This window comes from Fukomys damarensis, unplaced genomic scaffold (assembly GCF_012274545.1).
Source record: "Fukomys damarensis isolate Sample0158 unplaced genomic scaffold, DMR_v1.0_HiC HiC_scaffold_16, whole genome shotgun sequence".
Lineage (NCBI taxonomy): Eukaryota > Metazoa > Chordata > Mammalia > Rodentia > Bathyergidae > Fukomys > Fukomys damarensis.
In genome coordinates this window covers 66,343,629-66,358,576 of record NW_022900928.1, presented here as the reverse complement: position 1 = coordinate 66,358,576, position 14,948 = coordinate 66,343,629, and the positions used below count along the sequence as shown (strand labels likewise).

General features: G+C 38.2%; 1 protein-coding gene across 2 annotated transcripts in view; it reads right to left on the bottom strand.

Annotated features, from left to right (window-relative positions):
* Positions 1-14,948, bottom strand: part of Arcn1 (archain 1) — a 30,622-nt gene that overhangs the window by 2,991 nt on the left and 12,683 nt on the right. For both annotated transcript variants that reach the window (XM_033764373.1, XM_010629331.3), the window contains exons 2-9: positions 13,853-14,116; positions 12,802-12,981; positions 12,466-12,671; positions 11,016-11,180; positions 7,611-7,776; positions 4,945-5,092; positions 3,895-4,003; positions 503-707 (exon numbers count right to left, since the gene is read on the bottom strand). In XM_033764373.1, the coding sequence (XP_033620264.1) occupies positions 503-707; positions 3,895-4,003; positions 4,945-5,092; positions 7,611-7,776; positions 11,016-11,180; positions 12,466-12,671; positions 12,802-12,981; positions 13,853-14,116 (1,443 nt within the window). The remainder of the gene's footprint in view (positions 1-502; positions 708-3,894; positions 4,004-4,944; positions 5,093-7,610; positions 7,777-11,015; positions 11,181-12,465; positions 12,672-12,801; positions 12,982-13,852; positions 14,117-14,948) is intronic.

The following is a 14,948-nucleotide window of genomic DNA, read 5'->3' as shown; positions in this document are numbered from 1 at the left end:
ACCTTTAACATGCTTCACCTTCAATTTTTTTTAACACCTGATTTTAGCCCAAAGGCTTTTTTTTGGGGGGGGGTACCAGGGATCGAACTGGGGTCCTTGCACTTGCAAGGCAGGCAGCAGAACCACTGAGCTAAATACCTGGCCCCTTCAAAGGCTTTTATTGGAAACAGGGTCCCCCTATGTATCTAGGTTGTCCTTGAACTCACGATGGTAGCCCAGGCTGGCCTTTAACTTGTGGCAATCCTCCTGCTTCAGCCTCTCAAATACTGGGATTATGGGTGTGGACCACCATACCCAGCCTCAATTTTTTTTTTTTAAACTTTGTCTGACCTAAGAAATCTAAGGTGCAACAGGTGAAGAATTTGACCAAAATCGTCAGTCAGACATGGAATCTGCAAAAAAACATAAGTTTTTCTAATTTTTGCTCTGATATGAAGCTATGATCTCCGTCAGGCACTAGTCCTTTGCTTTCCTCATATATGCACTCTACTGAACAAAATACCTGTATGTTACAGTAATTCTTTTTGGAGATGAAGGAAACTTGAACAGGGAAGAAGTCATTGGGCTGCCCAGCAATACTAAATTCCAGGCTGCCACTCTTATTTTTGGCATCAATGACTGGCAGGCACCACTCCAAGGTATTTCGTCGACTGTCATGTCGATATTCTCCATCGATCTCACCAATCACAGGAGCACCAACACCCGATCTATCATGAAAACATCCAGTTAGGTTAGTTGTCCAGAGCTCAAAGAACTCCACCAAGGAAAACCAACCCCAAATTTAATTATGCTACTCATATTTGGCCTCCAATTTTCTAAGACTGCCATTTTTGTACAGTCCTAGAGAAAATTAAATTATTTGGTATCATTAAGGATCAAACGAAGTTCTGGCACCTTAGCTATGGATCTCATTCAAGGGCCTCTGTAGATACAGTATGTACAACAACAGGTACTGTACTTGGCAAATAGGGTGAGGGCTGCATAACGTTATAGAACAGACTGGGAGCTAGAAGGAGACTGAAAAGACTGCAAATGTCTGAAGTGGGACATGTTTCAAAAATCCCACACCAGTGATTTGTTGTCAAGAAGGAATTCTTGTTTGTTTTTTTCTGGTACCAGGGATTGAACTCGGGTCCTTGCGCTTGCAAGGCAGGCAGCAGCACCACTGAGCTAACCCCCCGGCCATGTCAAGAAGGAATTTTAACACAGTGCAACATTTCAGGTAATGATGGAGAATAAAGCAGGCTGATAACAATGGGGGGACATTTTAAACATGAATAATGGAGATGAATTTAGACCTACAAAAGGACTTGTTTTTGAAGGAATTTAGAATCTTCACAACTAACTGAAGCAGAAGCTGTCAGATGGTTTATTTATAATCCAGTAACTGGGGCTGGGGATTTAGCTCAGTGGTTTGGTAGCCTGCCTTGCAAGTGCAAGGACCCAAGTTCAATCCCTGGTACCAAAAAAAAAAAAAAAAGATCTAATATAATCCAGTAACTGGATTTGTATTTGATAAAAGCATAAACAAGGGCTAGGTATTTAGCTCAATGGTTCTGCCACCTGCCTCACAAGTACAAAGGTCCCAAGTTCGATCCCTGGTACAAAAAAAAAAGGCAAGCGTAACCACTTGGGCAAAATAACATGTGATGGGAGAAAGAGAAACATAGCTGTCTTTAATCTACAAAAAAAAATCAGGGCTAGTTAGGATGTACTTTGCACCCCCACACATGGCTGAAAGACTCACCTACTCCTACACATTCTAAATTTGCTGTCTTTTAATTCACAGGTGAGATTCAATGCTTATATTAGGACAGGATAAATAAGGGAGACAAAGAAAACTTTAGGGGCAGCATAAAACTGTTAACTCTTCACTATCCATTTTATGGTTTTGGTTCTCTTATTATGTTCCTTGTTTGTGCCCCTGCTCCAATTGCAACTGTGACCTCTTCTAATTTAATCAGTTCTTAATGTGGAGTAAAATGTTGTCTAAGGGCCTCTTCAAGAGACCAGTGCAAAACTGGATCAAGACATAGGAAACCACCACAACCACAATTACAGGATTGACAGAGAAGCCTAAAACCTGTGGTATCCTAAAAATAGTCCTGTAAAATAAATCTTGACAAACAAAACCCCACCTGTTTCCAGTGTTCAAGTCCTACAATGGTTTAAGGCAACTATCTACTGTTCTGAAAAAGTAACTGATCTGTGAAGAAAAAGGTGGTTACCCTAATTCAAGGGGATATTGGTAATAAGGCACATAGTATTTTTTAAAATGGATAGGAGGAGGATGACAGAGCACTTGCCTAGCACGTGTAAGGCCCTAGGTTCTATCCCCAGCATCACACTCACACAGATATAAGAATATCTAAGACCAGACTGGACAATGTAAAGGGCTGAGTTATCAAAAAGAGAACAAAACTACGAATAAAGTTAGCATCATTTCCCCTACAATATAACACTAATACTATGAGTAATACAATAGTAAATAATACATTTACTAATGTTCATAATTAAATGCTGTATTAATCATGAAACAAGAAACAAACTTAAGTGACAGAGTATTTCCAGATGATGGTACAGGACAGGTCATTTAAGTACACAGCAAAAATTATGAGAAATGAATTTGGTGGAATAACAGGTATTTCTGTTGTGCTGATGGTTTCAAAGGTATGGCAAAACTTAGCACACCACACAATTTAAATACATGTAGTAGTTTTATTCTAATTATACCTTAACAAAGCTGTTAGAAAATTTACTTAAAATAATGTAGGTACTTACTTTCAGCAAGACTCAAAAACTTAAAAAAAAAAAAAAAAATCAAAAGTTCCACTGAACACACTCTCATTTTTATTTATTTTTTTTGAGACAGAATCTCACTATGTAGTCCAGGCTGGCCTTGAACTCACTATGTAACCCAGACTGACCTCAAAGTTGCAGTGATTCTCCTCCCTCAGCCTCCCAAGTGCTGGAATTACAGGCATGCGCCACCACACTCAACAACATTTTTACATTTAGTTTGTTTGTTTGTTTGTTTGCTTGTTTTCCTTTTTGGTAGTGGGGATCAAACTCAGGATCTTGTGCCTCGCGAGGCAGGTAGTGGAACCACTGAACTAAATCCCTGGCCTCAGCATCATTTTTAAAGAGTTTAGAAAGGAAGTGAAAAAGAAAAATTCAATCTGGTGGGCTCAATTTCTTTGAAAGTTGCAAAAACAAAATAGGAAGTTAGAAAAGTAGCTCCTCTTTCTGGAAATCTTTGTTAATACACAAACAAGCCAAGATTATATGAATATCTGAAAATTACCTCAACTAGAACCTTTTTGTTTGGGTTTAAAGTTAATAAAACCTACCCCTTCTAGAGTGTACATACAGCTCAGTGACAAATACATGAAGTCTTGTGAGGACCACTATAGCCAGCCTGTACATTTCAATCATCTCCCAAGTCCCCTTCCACTCCTTTACAGTGAAGTATCTGCTTTTCTACCTCCCGATTTGTTTCAGGAATACCACTTTCTCCAGATAGTCAGAGAAATGGAATTATTCAGTAGGTAGCCTTATGGGATTTTTTATTTGTTTTGGTTGAGACAGGCTGGCCTTGAACATGAGGTGACACTTCTGCTTCAACCTCCCAAGTGCTGGGATTACAAACATGCACCACCACACCTGGAAGCCTTAAGGCTTTTTTTTTTTGGTACACTTTCAAGGCAGGCGCAGTGGCAATGAGCTAAATCCCTGACTCAAGGCTTCTTAATAGTAAAAAACCTTCTTCTAAGAAGCAACTATCTTAGAATAAACAGACAATAAAATAAGGTGCCTCCTCCAAAATGAGTTCCAAAGACCAATTCCATAGGCCAATGTAGGGAATGTGGTATGGGGGGGGCACACACCACTTACGGGAGTGGGATGGTAATAACCACATCATTCAGCTCTAAATTATCTTCCTGTAGCTCATATTCTATGTTGACATCGCAGCCATTTCCACTTTCTGAGGGCCAGCAATTAACTGAGGAGGAAAGCAAAGCAGTCATATTAGAAGATTAGAAAAAGAATAGATTCACTGCTCAGCTAGGATGAAGGGTGGGAAAAGTTACAATGGCAAATCCAAACTGACTGATAACTGTAGGCCTAAAACATCTTCCTATAAACTATATTTAAAATAAAATTTAGCTGGGAGTGGTGGCATGCCCATAATCCTAGCACTCTGGAGGCTGAAGCAAGAGGATCCCTGTGAGTTTCAAGGCCAGCCTTAACAACATGAGAACCTGTAACATCATTACAAAAAAAAAAAGTAAATGATTAAAGTATACAAAATGCAAAATGTAGAGCCGGGAATTTAGCTCAGTTCTGCCACCTGCCTCACAAGTACAAGGTCCCAAGTTCTGGCCCTGGTACCAAAAAAAAAAGAAAGAAAGAAAAATATACAAAATGTAGCAATAGCACCAAGTCATTTTTTTTTTCTTTTTCAGTACTGGGGACCAAATGCAGGGCCTTCACAGTGAGCTACATTCTCAGGTTTTGTTTTGTTTTGTTTGGTTTGAGATGAGGTCTCACTATGTAGCTGAGACTGACCTGGAACTCACTATGTAGCCCAGGCTGGTCTCAAACTCACAGTGATCCTCCTGCCTCAGCCTCCTGAGTGCTGGGATTTCAGGTGTGTGCCACCACACCCAACTCAGGGGTTTTTTGTTTTTTTTTTAATCATTTATTTTGAGACAGGGTATCATTAAATTGCCCAGGATGGGCTTGAACTTGTGATCTTCCTGCCACTGCTTCCCAGAGTGCTGAGATTACAGGTGCATCCTACCATATCCAGCTCCAAATCCACTTGAAAGCAGGTCAGTTTGTCAAAAATAATTTTGCTACAGCAATGAAGATAAAAGCATACAAGCCAGGGCCATTTCTAGTTCTCAGTGTAGACCAGTGGAAATGTCCAGAGGCACTTACTTGTCAGTGGAATAAAAGATTCCTCTGTGGTTTGTAGTCTCCACTTTAGCACCCCTACATCACTATTGACTGGAAATGACTTTTCTGGGTTCTTTAAGCCAATTAGGGACTCTGAAGTGAAAAGTTTTTTATCCACATTTGGATGGGTCTGGAATAAGAAGGAAAGGAAAAAAGCACATTAGAAATGGTAAGACAGGAAATAAACCCCCTTTGGGCTTCCACAGCCTATGGGATAGACAAATAAAATAAGGTACCTAATAAATCTTTTTCTCAGTATTGGAGATTAAACCCAAGGCCTCACAAATGTTAGGCAAGTACTCTCCAAGTAAACCTCCAATTATTTTTAATTTTTTAAGAAATATTTTCCTCCTTCAAAGACATTAAATTCAGTAATTAAAAATTTAGCAAAAAAAAAAAAAGAAAAAAAAAATTTTTTTAGCTAGGCATGGTAGCACAGACCTGTATTCCTGAGGCACTCAGAAGGCTGAGGCAGGTGGATCACCATGAGTTTCAGGCCAGCCTGAACTATGTAGCAAGATCCTGTCTTAACCTATAGCCAAGTCCTTTCCAAGAGTCACATAGCAGTGCTGGCCTTATATAAAGAGGCAAGAAAGAAGAAAACTCTCTCTAAAGACTAGTTGTAGTTTTGCCTAGGTGGTTCAAACTCAGGCCAACTAAGAGTAGCACCTTCTTTTTTTTTTTTTTTTTTTTTAACATTTTCAGTTTTTTGAGGCAAAAGTCTTGCTACATAGACCAGACTGGACTTAAAACTCATGGACCTCCTCCCTCAGCCTACTAAGTGCTGGAATTACGGACATACTACCATGCCTGACTCTCATCTTTTGTTTTTGTTTTTTGGGTACTGGGGATTGAACTCAGGACCTTCCACTTGCAAGGCAGATGGCAGAACCACTGAGCTAAATCCCAGCCCCTATATTTAAGGCAAATAATTTTTTTATTTTTGGTACCAGGGATCAAACTCAGGACCTTGTGCTTGCAAGGCAGGCGTGGTACTGCTGAGCTAAATACCCGGGCTGAGTCTAATCTTTTTTAAAAAGAAACTGTGGTGCATACCTGTGAATGCAGTTATTCTGGAAGCTGAGGCAGGAGGACACAAATTCAGGGCCACCCTGAATAACTTTGTGACACCCTGCCTCGAAATTAAAAACAGCTGGGATGTAACTCAGTGGTAGAACACTTGCACAGATATTCAAGGTTCTGGGTTCAACCTCCAATAGTGCTACCACCAAAAAAAAAAATTCTATTTTGAGGAAAAAAGAAAAAAAGTCACTTTTGTATAGCAGTCTAAGTATATTGTAACAGCCAGCAAGATAATTGTTAAATGATATAAACACTACCAAAAGTAGTGCTAGTAGGACTCAATACTGATATGGGAAAAGTAGACAAAAACATTCTTCCCTGAAAAAGCTTAGTACCTTGACAACAGAGAGTAAGATCAACCATCTAAATAAAATGAGACAAGAAAAACTTGACAATGACAAAAATGGCTCAATCACGTGCAACAGTTGGAACACACATATCTATTTTGTAAGGATTTTATGAGCACTACAAATATACCACTAGATATTACCATTCAGCTAATAAAATAAGCACTGGTAGTTTATAAAGGGATAGAATGACTAAATTTAATATGTTCTTATTAAATTATAAAACAATTGGGGTTTGTGTTTGTTTTTAATGGTGATGAGATCAAATCCATGAACTTTCACAGGTTAGGCAAGAGCTTTACCACTAAGCTCCCAAATCTTGAGACAGGGCCTGCCTATGCAGTACAGGCTGGCCTTGTACCATTATGGAACCCAGGCTGGCCTTGAACTCCTGGCAATCCTCCTGCCTCAGCCTCCTGAGTGATGGGGTTACAGGTGTGAGCTACCATGCTCAGTTTAGATTTTTGTTTTTTGTTTTTATGTTTGTTTTTGCAATAATGGGGATCAAAGTTGGAGGCATTCTACCACTGAACTAGATCCCCGACCTTTCTACTTTTTTAAGATAGGGTCTTACTAAGTTTGCCAGGCTGAGCTTGAACTTGCCCTCTTGATTCAGCCTCCCAAGTACCTAAAATTACAGGCATGTGTCATCACACCTACATCCCAACACTCTGGGAGGGTGAGGTAGGATGATCACAAATTTGAGGCCACCTGAGGCAGCTTAGCAATTGAATGAGACCCTGTTGCAACATAAAAAGAAAAGAGAGCTGGGGATGTACCTTAGAGCAAAGGTCCTGAATTCAATCCCCAGTATTGCAAAAAATAAAAATTAAATCTAAAACAGCTGCTGTCAATCATTCTCATTAACCACTATATGTAAAAAATTAACTTCTTTCCTATGCATCCAGATTTACTAGAATGCCACTAGCTATGTAAGATAATTTTCTATGTTCTGAGCCGGGAATTTATCTCAATGGGTTAGCCACCTGCTTTGCAAGCACAAGGACCTGAGATCCCTGGTATCAAAAAAGAAAAAAAAAATAATTCTATGTTCTCATTCATCTGAGGCACTCTAGTTGAGAGAGACTTTGCTTGGTGCCAGGGATGCAGCTCAGTGATAGAGAACTTCTCTTGCATGTGTGATGCCCTAGATTCAATCTGCTATACCCATACACACACATAAGAGTGTACAAGGTAAAGAGAAGTCTATATACACACCTGTAGCTGCACTCCTTTCTTATCTTCATTTTCCACATGAAGACGAATTCGGCCAAATTTGTCTTCTGAGATCCTAAGCATGATCATGCCATGCAACTCCATATTCTGTAGTCCTCCATCTCGTCCACAGGTTAGAGTGATCTTTTCTTCAATCTTCATATGCACACTATAAAAAAGTAAAAAATGTGCTTAGAAGGTAGAAACCAGAAATCCCCTTTCCTAGGGTATAATGGTGATTTGCTATGAACAACTTTTTTTAAAGGTGCTGGTGCTGTATCAAATTTAAAGTATTATTCTCTCTGATGGAGCCATTCTCTAGAATTCATCCTCAATTCATCCTCAATTCTCACCTGTGAAAACAATGTACCAAGTTACTTACTGAAGAACTATTTGTAATAGCAAGTTTAAATGTCCAACTGGGGAGGGGCTTATATGTATAAAGATAAAGGTATGGCCACGCAAATGGATATGAGATAGCTGTGAGAAAATTTTAACTATTTGAAAACATTAAATTTAAAAATAAAAATTACACAAAGATATACACAGGGATATTCTATTACATAATCACAGTACCATTATAAACTTTACAAATTTACATTAATATAATAATACTTTTATGCAATCTACCAACCATTGTCAGTTGACCTAATAAAAGTCGTATAGTAGTATAGGATCCAATTCAGAGCAAAGTATTACTTTTTAATTTTTCTTTCTGTGGTATTGGGGATCAAACCCAGGGTCTACCTCCTGAACTACAACCCCAGTTCTTTCATTTTAAGACAGGGTCTCACTAAGTTGCCCAGTCTGGGTTCAAATTTATGATCATCCTGAGCCTTGGCCCCCGAGAGTGCTAGGATTATAGGCACGGACTAAAACATCTGGTTAAGATATTACATTTAGACAGATGTCATGTCTCTATAGCTTTAAATAAGGACTTTCTCTTCCTCATCTTCTGTGTGGTACTGGGGATTGAACCTAGGGCCTTGTACACACTATGTTAGCACTCTATACTGAGCTACTCTCTAGCCCTCAATTAGAATTACCTCTAAATTAAGGAAAAAGGAAGAGATGGAAAGATGGAAAGAGGTGGGGAAGAGGAATATAAAGAATTAAGATGTGGAACCCTTCTCCATTGTTGGTGGGAATGCAGACTGGTACAACCACTATGGAAATCAATATGGAGATACCTCAAAGAGCTGGGACTAGAGGTTCCATTTGACCCAGCCATCCCTCTGCTGGATATCTTTCCAAAAGAATTAAAAGACTCATACCACATTGATATATGCGCACCCATGTTTATAGTGGCACAGTTTGTAATAGCTAAATCTTGGAAAAAGCCTATTTTGCCCATCGGTTGGGAACTGGATAAAGATGTGGTTTTTCTATAAAATGGAATACTACTCAGCCATAAAGAATGAGAAATTAAGATTCATTCATAGGAAAATGGATACATACTGAGGATATACACCTAAGTGAAATAAATAAGTCACACATGTGTAAATACCGAATAGTTTCTCTGGTGTGAAAAGCTATAACAGTACATAAGATCCTAATGAGATAATTGACCATGTGAAATAGGAAGGGCTAAAGGTGTAGGGAAAATTGGAAGGGTAGGGGAAAGGTAATAAGGGTAAAGAAAAAAATATGACAAAATGAAAAAATGGAAATAAAGTGTTTGTAAATGGGGGGGAGGGGGTGAAGGGAGGGCAGGGACAAGGGGAAAAAATGAGAACCAAGACCCATGTAAAGGTACAAGATCCCAATAATGAATGTAATTCTACTGTATACCTAAAATGTACCAATACAGTCAATAAAAGAAAAAAAAAGAATTAAGATGTTACACACACACACACACACACACACACACACACACACACACACATATATATATATACCAACTCCCCACGATGAATGTAATCATTATGTACTGTTAATATGTAACATAAATATTTTTAAAAATTAAACTAAAAAAATCAGGTATTTGAGAATGAATCTAGTATGCTGTTGCTTTATATAAAAAAAATTTAGTATCTCAGGGTTGAATACCCAGTACTAAAAAAAAAAAAAAAGAATTAGAAAAAGATACATACCTATGTTCTTACTCACCTATACTCTGTAGACTATCCCCTCAAAAGGATACACACACAAAAACTACTTTAAATTGACTCTACAACTAAAACCTTGCATGGTAGGTGGAAGGAAGATTTTTTATAGTAATGCAATTTGAACCTTTTAATTTTATACTACAGGAATATATAACAAGGAAAACTTCACTTTATCTTCATAAAAGTTTTCTCTATGCTCAAGAGATATCTCATGTAGAAGTCTCAAGCTCTAAAATGTAATGGTCTCTAACACGTTTAAAAATGTGAAGCTTCTATCTTACTAAAAGCAACCACTAGGAATAGCACAGGAACTTTAGCTGAGTCAGTTTTTATCCATATGTAACAGTGTACTTCATACAGAATAGAACATATAGAGAGTAAACACTATCCTTTTATGCACACCCGATAGAGGTATCATCCCAGACTCATCTTTCACTTGACCGCAGCCATCAGCCAGAGAAGGTGGCCTGGGTTTCAAGAGAGGAAATCTGAGTCATGAATATGTAAACTTTATTACCACTCAAATATGTCACCGCCTTAGCCCTGAGATGCAAAATACTGGGCTCAAATACTTAAAAGGAAAAAAATACGTTAATTTGCTATTAAAGATACTTACAAATTCTGGTTTACAGTTTGTCTCTTCTATAGTTTAATTAGAAAAAGGCATCAAAAAAGACAAAAGTTACTGTGGGGCTATCAAATTTTAATCCTCTAACCCAAGTGCATCTTAAGAGATAAGCTTAAACCAGGGATTTGGCTCAGTGGTTCTGCCGCCTGCCTCGCAAGTGCAAGGGCCTAAATCCCCGGTACAAAAAAAAAAAAAAAAAAAAAAAAAAAAAAAAAGAAGAAAAAAAAAAAAAAACAAGAGAGAGACAAGCTTAAGAAAAGTTATTTCTGTGCCATCCTAAAACAACATAAGCTACATTTTACAAATGCAGACAAGTCATTTTTATTTAATTTAGCTAATATAAGGCAAGTTCTAAACTTCATAAATAAATGACTCAGAGCATCCAATTGTGGCTAAAGAAGAAAAAACAAAAGACCATAGGTTAATAACTAGAACATGCTCTGAATAAACCTTTTAAATAGGGAAAGATTAAAAAGCACACACACACACACACACACACAAACGAGCTGGGAGTATAGCTCAGTGGTAGACCATGTGGTGTGGCTTGCACAAGGCCCTGAGTTTGATCCTTAGCATAAAACGAACACCACTACAAAAACAATTTATGCAACTGAAAAAGAAAATTTTTTAAAAATTCTATTGTCTGTCCTTACCAAAAAAATTACCACTTACCTCTCCATATTAACAGGTGGAACATGAACTTTGGTTGTCTCAGAGGTACGTTTGCCCATATTAGAGGACATGATAGTTTCACCTTCAGATTTCAATTTGTCCACAAAGTTATCTACTTCCTTTCCTTTGGCTCCAAGTTTCAAAGCCTTGCTGGGGCCTGAAGGCCTAGGTGAAGGAAATACAAAACAAAAAAATTCATAACAAAACAAAATGCCCCAAACTTTTATTACTGATGCCATTTCAAAGAACCTTTCCCTGAAGCTATTCTTTAAGAGGAATGTGAAGATAACACGGGAAAAAACTGCACTATTGATGGCCCAATAAGAACCTATCTTTTTTTTTTCTCTCCCCAGTACCAGGGATTAATAAACTCAGGACTTTGCACATGTGAGGCAGGCACGGTGTCATTGAGTTAAATCCCCAGCCCAAAGCTATCATTATTAATATGTAAGCTTCAAGAACCCAAAGATCAAAGGTGTATTTTTATGGTCATACATGGTATGATAAAAACCCTGTGCCTTCCATCCAGATAAATGTAACTGTGAACAAACAAAATTATGTATATAATTTCAGGTAGTTCAAAGATTCTCCTTGAACATTAAGAATTTAAAAACCATATTTTATAAACAGTTAAATATTTCCTCCCTTTCCCAAATGAGGCAACTTTCATAGAAAACTGAGGTCACGGCATAATTTGTAAAAGATTTCTCTTTATGCCACAGGAAAACAGCACATTCAGATATGTACCCCCTCACAATACAGATCTCCCTAAGCTGCCCAGGCAGAACTAATGATCCCCCTGCCTCAGTTTCCCAAATGCTATGGTTACAGATAAGTACCACCACAACTGCCCCATCCTCAACTTTTTTTAATTTTCCTTTTTTGGGGGCAGTACTGGGGATTGAACCAGGCCTTTGTACTGAGCTACATCTCTAGCCCTTTTTTATTTTGAGACAGGATTTCATCAAGTCACTAAATTGCCTAGGCTGGGCTGGAGCTTGCAATCCTGCTACCTCAGCCTCCCAGCATGCTGGGATTACAGGTGTGCACTAACACATCCAGCACTACCCCCTTTTAAATGTATTGAGACAGGGTCATGCTACGTAGTTTAGGCTGGTCTTGAACTTGCAGCAATCCTCCTGTCTCAATTTCCCGAGTCATAGGCATGTATCACCATACCTGGTTACAAGTCTTTTTTGAGACAGAGTCTCACTAAACTGCCCAGGCAGGACTCAAACTTGTGATCTTCCTACATTAGCCTTCCAAGTGCTGATATTACCAGCATGTATCATCACCCCATATTTTTAAAAGCCAAATTTATTATCATATCTGACTTTATCAAGTTACTCATTATTTATAGCTTGCCTAGAAGTCAGATATCACTCCAAAGATGTACATATATAGCCTTCCTCTATTATACTAGGTTTGCTGGTAAAACACTGGATTATACCTGGCTGGTGCAGGTGCCACTTTTGGTTTCTCAGTTTCGATGATGGTCTCTGTGATCATGGCAGCTGTGCTGCCTCCAGAAACTGCAGAGCTACCAAATCCCCCAAATCCTGGTGCTTTTTTGCCCTGTCTCTCTGCATCTCTTCGGGCTTGTTGTAATTCTTTTGCTTTACGCCGCATCTCAGCCTTAGCTTCACGTTCTTGAGTCTACAGAACAACATATACATGTATGTAGCTTTGAGTACAGTCTACATAAGCAAGTAAAAATGGGAAAATCAAATTATCACAAGCCAAGAGAGACATTCAAGCTGCCAATCCCAGAGAAGACCCCATTTACCTCTCTGACTGCTCTGAACACTTTCTCCTCATGAGAATCCATTTCTGTGAAGGTTCTGATCTGTGCCAGGTTAACATTTTCTCTATATCCCAAGGCAACAATTTCATCAAAAGCAAATATCAAATCAAAACAGTGCTCAGATATTTCATTCTCTTCTAAGGCTCGGCAATATTCAGGAATCTATTAACAGATAGCAATGGAAAAGAAGTTTTAGAGTTTATCAGAAGCTATGTTTCTAAGTCTTTTCAGTTAAAAAAAATCCCTTTATTATCTCCTTCTAGTCTGTCTGTCTCTTTTTTGAGACAGGGTCTCGCTATGCAGTTCAGGATGTTCTTAAACTCACTATGTAGCTAAGGCTGGCCTCAAATTTGCAGTTATCCTCCTGGTTCAGCCTCCCAAGTGCTAGGACAAGCATGCACCACCACCCTGGGATAGTCTTATTATAAACTACGTGTTTTTGTGCATCTTTAAGTGTTTTTGGTTTTTTTTTTTTTGGTACCGGGGATTGAACTCAGGTCCTTGTGCTTGCAAGGCAGGTGTCAGAACCACTGAGCTACATCCCTGGCCCTGTATCTTTAAATTTTATCTAAAAAATATGAATGGGGCCGGGTGTGGTGGCACATGCCTGTAATCCCAGCACTTGGGAGGCTAAGGCAGGAGGATCGTTCTGAGTTTGAGTCCAGCCTGGGCTACATATTGAGTTCCAGGTCAGTCTCAACTATACAATGAGACCCTGTCTCAAAAAACCAAAAATAAATAAATAAAATTTAAAAATATTACCAAAAAAAGTTTCAAAATCACAAAGGTAAATTTGAGTAACTACAGAAATGGTACATGAAAAAGTAATTCCTATATTCTCTTTCAGGATACTTTAGGAGGGTAGCCCACACATGGCTGCTGACTTAATAAGAAGCTAGAGCATACGCCACTAGGATGGAGAATACAGAACCTATAAAGTGACAGGCATCAACCGCTTTGAAGAAAAAACTAATTTCACACACAAAAACATGTAAAACACAATAAAAAGAACCCATTACAGAAAGACACTTACCACTCTTGAGAAGAGTCTTAAGGTCTCCAAATCTTCTAAAATGTTGCTGTTTTTGGTAGTGATCAGTACCATGTACAGTTTCTCCATAGGCTGGTAGACATATCTTACACTCTCTGTTTCAACAAACGTATGCTGTTTTCCAGTGTTCATGAGCTTTGGGAAAGCTGCTAATAAGCCCTCAATCCGGGTTCGGGTCATCTCCACAAACTGTCGTGAAACAATAGCCTTTCCTGCTTTTGTGCAGACTGCTGCTGCCAACAGCACCTTCCAGAAACACACATAAAAATCAATTCTTCTTCACAGCTGTTTTCTCAACATCTCAGGAGATCTTCCACACACTGACATATTCAGGTTTTTAGTGGCATGACTACTATGAGAAGGATTTCAAACTCTACTCTGTTGCTTAATTACAGTATGTAATTCATAAGATAAAGTTAAAGTGGTGGCAACTGAAGTCATTTTTCTTATTTTCAATAACTTAAAGAAAATCTTAGTTAAAAAAAATAATTTTTTCCAAGCCTACACATTCATTAATAATGGGTATGCTGTGACTCAGGAGTGGGTTGCTCTCTGCTTTGGCACACCCACAAGGCCTAGCTTAATTTTTTTCTAAAAAGTACAGAGATTTTTACAGCAAAACAAGATGACTGGGCAGATTAATGGTATGTAAAAACCTTTAACCTTCCTTTTCATTTTTACCTAGACTATGGAACCAATCTAGTGAATCTAAAATTTCTGCTCTTTGATTAAACTTCCTTTGCCACACTACCTTATTCCCAGATATTCAATCAATCTGTAAAATAAAAACCTGAATGACCCAATGTTTCACTGAGGTTTGACACAGTGCAAAGATCAAGACAATTTCATTAAATAAAACAAAGTAAGCAACAAAAGAAGGATACCTCAAATGCCAGGACCAGAAGAGTAAGAAAATTAAGTACATCCCCATGATGAATATAATCATAAAAATTTTAAAAATAAACAATAAATACATGTTTGCTGATTGGAGAAGAGAAAATTAAGTAGCGTTAACATTATCTTTCCAGTGAGGGAATCTAAGAATTCACAAGTACAAAAAAAAAAAAAAAAAAAAAAA